At 31.2% G+C, this 5,808-nt stretch overlaps 1 protein-coding gene across 1 annotated transcript; it reads right to left on the reverse strand.

The window, feature by feature from the left end:
* Positions 1-1,859: 1,859 nt before the first annotated feature.
* LOC107945895 (PAP-specific phosphatase HAL2-like) lies at positions 1,860-4,491 on the reverse strand. The gene is made up of 3 exons (XM_016880047.2): positions 3,959-4,491; positions 2,475-3,162; positions 1,860-2,381 (listed from the first exon to the last, which is right to left on the reverse strand). Exons 1-3 carry the CDS (start codon positions 4,326-4,328, stop codon positions 2,078-2,080), a joined length of 1,362 nt encoding a protein of 453 aa, XP_016735536.1. The 5' UTR covers positions 4,329-4,491; the 3' UTR covers positions 1,860-2,077.
* Between the last annotated feature and the right edge of the window lie 1,317 nt (positions 4,492-5,808).

Consider the following 5,808-nt stretch of genomic DNA (forward strand, 5'->3'; position numbering starts at 1 on the left):
TATCCCCACTGAATCACAAATTATAATATTTAACTCGTCTATTGAATTTTAGTTCGATTAATATTAATATTGTTGTCAATATAAAAGGATGTGAGTTTAAACGTGCTGAAACATATTATCCTCCTATTTAAGTGTTGGAAAGAGATATTAATAATTCTAAATATTGTATAAAATAAAAAAAAACAAATATAATAAGAACCTAGAGATTAATATTAAAAATTTATCAAACCAAACTTAAAATTGGTTCATACCACCTACTTCGATCAGGCTTATATATGGTATCAAGTTTACATATATTTGCTTTTAAGTTTAATTTTATTTTAAATATAAATTTCAAATTTTATCTAAATTTTCCTATATTAAAATCAATAATCCAATCTGTTTATACCCACACATTTAAAAATAATAAATTTAAAATTTGACGCATACACAATTTAATATATATATCATCTATATTATGATGTATTTAATGTTTTATAGCTAAACTATATAGATAGTCATCCAATCATGAAAAAAATTATTTTAGCCACAAAAAATAAAAAGTTTACAATTTAAGCACTCACATTATATAGTTTAGTCATTTCAGTAGCTTCCGGTAGAATCAAAAACAACAAGCTGAAGTACCAATTAAAAAATAATATAATAACAAATTTAACTCTTAAATTTTACATATTATATCAATTTAATCATAATTTAAAAAAATTCCCTCAAACTTTATAAATATTCATCGTAATTTGGAAATCCCCTACCCATCCCTCTAACCTCCCCCTGTCCCTCTCTGCTACTGGTTTTGGAGATGAAAATTATTTTGTTGCAATTCCAACTATTTGCTTCTTTCCTTTTTTTTTATTTAAAAAAACTACCATATTTTTCTTTTTAAAATACCCTACCATTTTCTTCTTTTCTTTCAAATTCCTTGTTCCCTCACTTTTTTCCATCATCCTATTACTTTTTTATTGCTTGCACTTTTATTTTTGTTCTCATTTTTTTTTGTACACTCTAATTGATACTAAGTTCTAAAAGTAAGCTTCCTTCAAACCTCTGTTTTCAAGATATTTTTTAAGCTATTATTTTAAAGATGTGTTTTACGCGTGCTCAAGCGAGCCTATGTTTTAAGAGATGCTTTTAAAGTAATACTAATGCATAAATAATAATAAAAAAAATCATATAATCTAATATAAAATCGAACTTTAAAATTAAACTAAAATATATTTTTGATACAATATTAGAGGTAAGAGATAGAAGGTAACGCGGTTTAAACTCTCACCAAATAGGTATTTAACAAAAGTTTTAACTATTGATCAATTCAAATCAAAACGAAATTAAACTAAAATATTAAATTTAATAAAAATAACTCTATATTATTATAATTATCACTAATTTTCCTAATCGATTATATATATATATAAAATGAATGGGGTTAGCCCATTGCAATCAAAGATACCTGGTGGGGGCTAATTAAATTTGTTTGGAAAAAAAAAAAGTCACAAAATGTTTGAGTGTTTGCTGGACACATATTGAATCAAGATTAGGTGGGGAGATGCATGCCAATGTCTTTTTCAAACTTTGGGTTCCCTCAAACATTTGTTTTCCTTAGTATAAACATGAGCTAAGTAGCATATGCCGTCTCATAAATGATAAATGAGTGGTTATTTTAGCAAGAGCGCATTCATGTTACACTTATCCTCGTAAAGTCTTTTAGTTTGTGGCTCAAAATCACCCATTTTATTTTTGGATAATTTTGTTGAAAACGACCCCCATTCATATTTTTTAATTACATTCTTCTGCTATTAACCTCTATCTTTTAAATTTTAATCCATTTTTCTTTTTACTTATAAGCAAAAATGATAGAAGAACACTGGAAAACAACCTTTATTTTTTATAATACAAAATATGAAGACTTGAATCTCCAACTTACAATGGCACTTACTAAAAGCGATCATATGCACAGCCCTTTCTGTACAGAGTTATTATTACAACTTAAGATAAAAACCAAACTTATTGGATAATGCAATCTCATAACATTTATATACACAACCATTTCATAACTTAACATTTATATGCAATGTAAAATTGATCATAGATTGGAGGAGTTCCAGCTCGCATCAATGCCAGTGATGATTTCTTCATGTAGTTTAGCTCCGGCACTAGCGATTATACCTCGATCCACACCTTCTAAGAACATACCTTTCGAAAAGTCCAGCGGAGATCCCCCTGCATCTGTTACAACACCACCAGCTTCCTGTATGATAATAACACCAGCTGCATGATCCCATATCTTCTCTTTGCTCCCGGTCCTTGCGAACTTCATAAATATTTCGGCATCCCCTCGAGCAATGGCTGCATATTTCACCATGCTGTACACACGCAGCGGTTGCTTCCTGCATTGGCAATATGGATGATCGTAGTTTTTGTTATGCATATGAAGTTTGTATATGCTAATGAGATCAAACATGAAAAATATATGTATGCACCTAAGGCCAACACTGTGAGCTAATCCTGCTGTAAAGGAATGGGTTGAATTTAACTTGTCAATTGGTTCACAAAATGTAGCCAATGCCGGATTATCAATCGAGGATACTTGAACCCGTATTGCAGAGTTTGCCCATGGTACTAGCTTATTCTTCTGGTGTATAGGTTGTATCCAAGCCTCACCACTGCCTTTCCTTGCATGAATTACACAACCTTTATCCCACGAGTTGGATGTTGGTGGGGTGAGTTTAGATAGGATCCGGTGATAGCGGTGATGATACGTTAGCCATTCCTTCTTCATTGGATAATTTGGGCAACCAAGAACACCAAGAACAACTTCCCCATCCTCTATCAATGCTAAAGCAACAGCATATTGATCATCACGTACAAACCCGAATGTACCATCAAGGTGGCCAAGTGCCCAAAATCTTCCAGTAGGACCTCCTGATGAATTGCAGCGACTAATAGCTTCGAGTACATCCAAACTCCTGAGCCGCGTTTCAGGACCCTTAAGCCCAAAATGAGGTGCCTCAACTAGACAATCGTTGACTGTTTTCACCACAGCATCTAGCAGGTCAGCTGCATCAGCTTTAGAGAGGCTTTGAACATCTTTGTTGCCAAGAATAGACACATTTTGGCAGCCGAAGGATTCAGAAAGTATCCAGCTTACCGCTGCATGAACGCTCCAATCTAGAAAGTAGGAATCTTTGGTTAATCTAAGATGGATTTTGCAAGCATAAGCAAGGAAATAGAAGTGTGGGGATATGACTTTCCAAGGATCTTCAAGCAGATGAAAAAATAGTTGGAAAAAAGTTTAATAAACTCATGTTAGACATGTATCCATCCAAATACGAGTAACATAGTACTTCATTGAATGGCCATCAATTTGTTATGGGATTGAAGTTAGGGTATGTTAATGGACCTACTGATCTCTCCATTCTCAGGCATTGCTCCACACGTAATGGGTGACCAGGAATAGTTTCTCCCACTCAAAATTTTAAGGCCCAATTAAATGAGAGATGTGGTCAGCATTTTAACTGTAGGCATCAAATCCTTTTCATGACCCCTTATTTGTCAACAAAACATTGGCAACGCAGCAATTATCCTCATATATCAATTTCAGCTTGTACTAAAAATCATTAACTTTGAATTGGTACATAGAAACACTAGTGATCCAAATTTGTAAATCTGATTGTATCAGCATATAATATAATATAAAAGTATAAAGTAAAACTTGACAAATTTCGAAATTTATTTATGTAAAATTGGGTTCACATAAACACAAACTATATGCGCAAATTCCCCAAAATTTTATGTCCAATAAATCGTATTTCATTCTTGCTAAATAGATCGAAAATTACATGTTATAGAAATAGTGAATGGTATTTTAGTTCTTTGTACCTTGTACTGGAAGTATCCACGTTCTGGGTTACATTTAACCACCCAAGATGCAGAGTTAAAAGGAAAGAAAAGGTGATTGATGTACCTGGCAGAGTGAGAAGAGAGTTGTCATGTTTGGAATGAAGTGAAGTGTGTTGAAGATTGAGAGAGAGAGAAGAGGCCATTTGAACAGCCCTGATAGCGACATCCAATTCCTTGGCATATGCTTCTTGTGCTTGAGCTGGTGAAACAACAAGCTCTCTCTGCTCTTCCATTACTGAGGAAGAAGAAGAAGAAGAAGAAGAAGAGAAGTTTTGGTTAGACTTTAACTGAGAAACAATGTGGAAGTTGTGTGGGTGGGTTTTTGTCCTATGCGTAGGGAAGCAGCTTCCCACGTAGGTAGTGGAAGCTATGTAGTTGGTTTGTGGCAGGAGATGGGGGACTCTGAAACCAAGGGTTGAGCAATTTAAAGGCATTTGGAAATGATTAGATACTCTCGCTCTCTTCTTTGTTTTGCGTTGAGGAGACCTATAAATATAAAAACAAATAAAACAGATAATGGTTTATTGTAATTGTGAGACAAATTACACTCAGGTTGGGTGTAAATTTCTGCATATAATATCTCAATCTCTCATTGCAATGAGATTTTCAACTCAGAACCAATAACACTATATATAAACCAAAAGTCTGCATTCACATCTCTCTCTTCTCTTTAACCATTTTGATTATTCTCACATTTAATATTTATATTTTAACTTTTAATATCTTCTTTTTTATTAAAATGTTACATGATTATATATAATTTTTTCGACAATAATTAATTAATGTCATTAATACATTAATAATTTTAATATTTTTTTTAAATTTTAAAATATTAATTGATAAATTTAATAAAACTAATTTTAAGGAAGGATAATAACTAGACTTCAATTTTAAATCCAAAAAAAAGTGAAGGGGTGGAAAACCCTGATTTGAGTGCCATCCAGAGTGTTGTCTTACTAGGGGATGATCCTGTTTTGTGTCAAAAGTAATGGAGAAACAGGGTGTTGTAGTAATGGAGAGCAGCAGCTTTGATTTTGAATAGTTTCCACTGCATTCGTCAGTAAATGTTTCCTTCTCAGTTTTCCTCGTTAATTGAGCTTAAAGTAATGATAAAGAAGGCGTTAAATGGTGATTAGCATCATGGATGGGTCTCTCTTGATATTGGTGGTCTATCATCCCAAGGTAGAAGCTTGCAAGCGTTTTCAACGTTAGTACTCTTAAATACCAGGGCAATAATTCTTTGCTTTTGGGTGTCATCATGATTTCATCAATACGTTTGAAGTTAATCAAAGTGGTGTTGATAAAAGATAGCCTTAAGCGGTAACATTTTTTTTTTATATTTAATTCAACTTAAATGCTTCACACATTTATTTTTGAAATCCAAACTTCAATTTTATTCAACCTCAGCTGTATTAAAAAAAACAATTATATGTCAAAAATCTATTCATAGATAGTCAAAAATATTAAATTCTTGTTAAAAATAAATTTTTAATTCAACCATGGCGTTAATAATTTTCGTCATTGATTACGTTAATTGTTAAAATGAATTAATAGACCAATCATACAGTAACATATGATAACTTTTATTTTAATCTAATATTTTGTTATAAGAATAATTAAAAATCATTAAAAAATTTTATAAAAGAATAGAAATTTATAAATATTAAATTTTATGTAAACTTATAAAAAATAATACAAACTTATCAATATTATAAAATACAAAATATCTAATAAATCATTAATTTTTTATAAAATTAATATAACATATTTAAAAATGCATAACTATACAAAAATCATAAAAAATACAAATATTAAAATAATAAATTTGATATAAACATATAGGAATTTTAAAAAAGACCATGAAAACTTGATTAGGATAGGATTGATCAAAATAATTAGATTGAAATCAATAAG

This window comes from Gossypium hirsutum, chromosome A06 (genome assembly GCF_007990345.1).
Source record: "Gossypium hirsutum isolate 1008001.06 chromosome A06, Gossypium_hirsutum_v2.1, whole genome shotgun sequence".
NCBI lineage: Eukaryota > Viridiplantae > Streptophyta > Magnoliopsida > Malvales > Malvaceae > Gossypium > Gossypium hirsutum.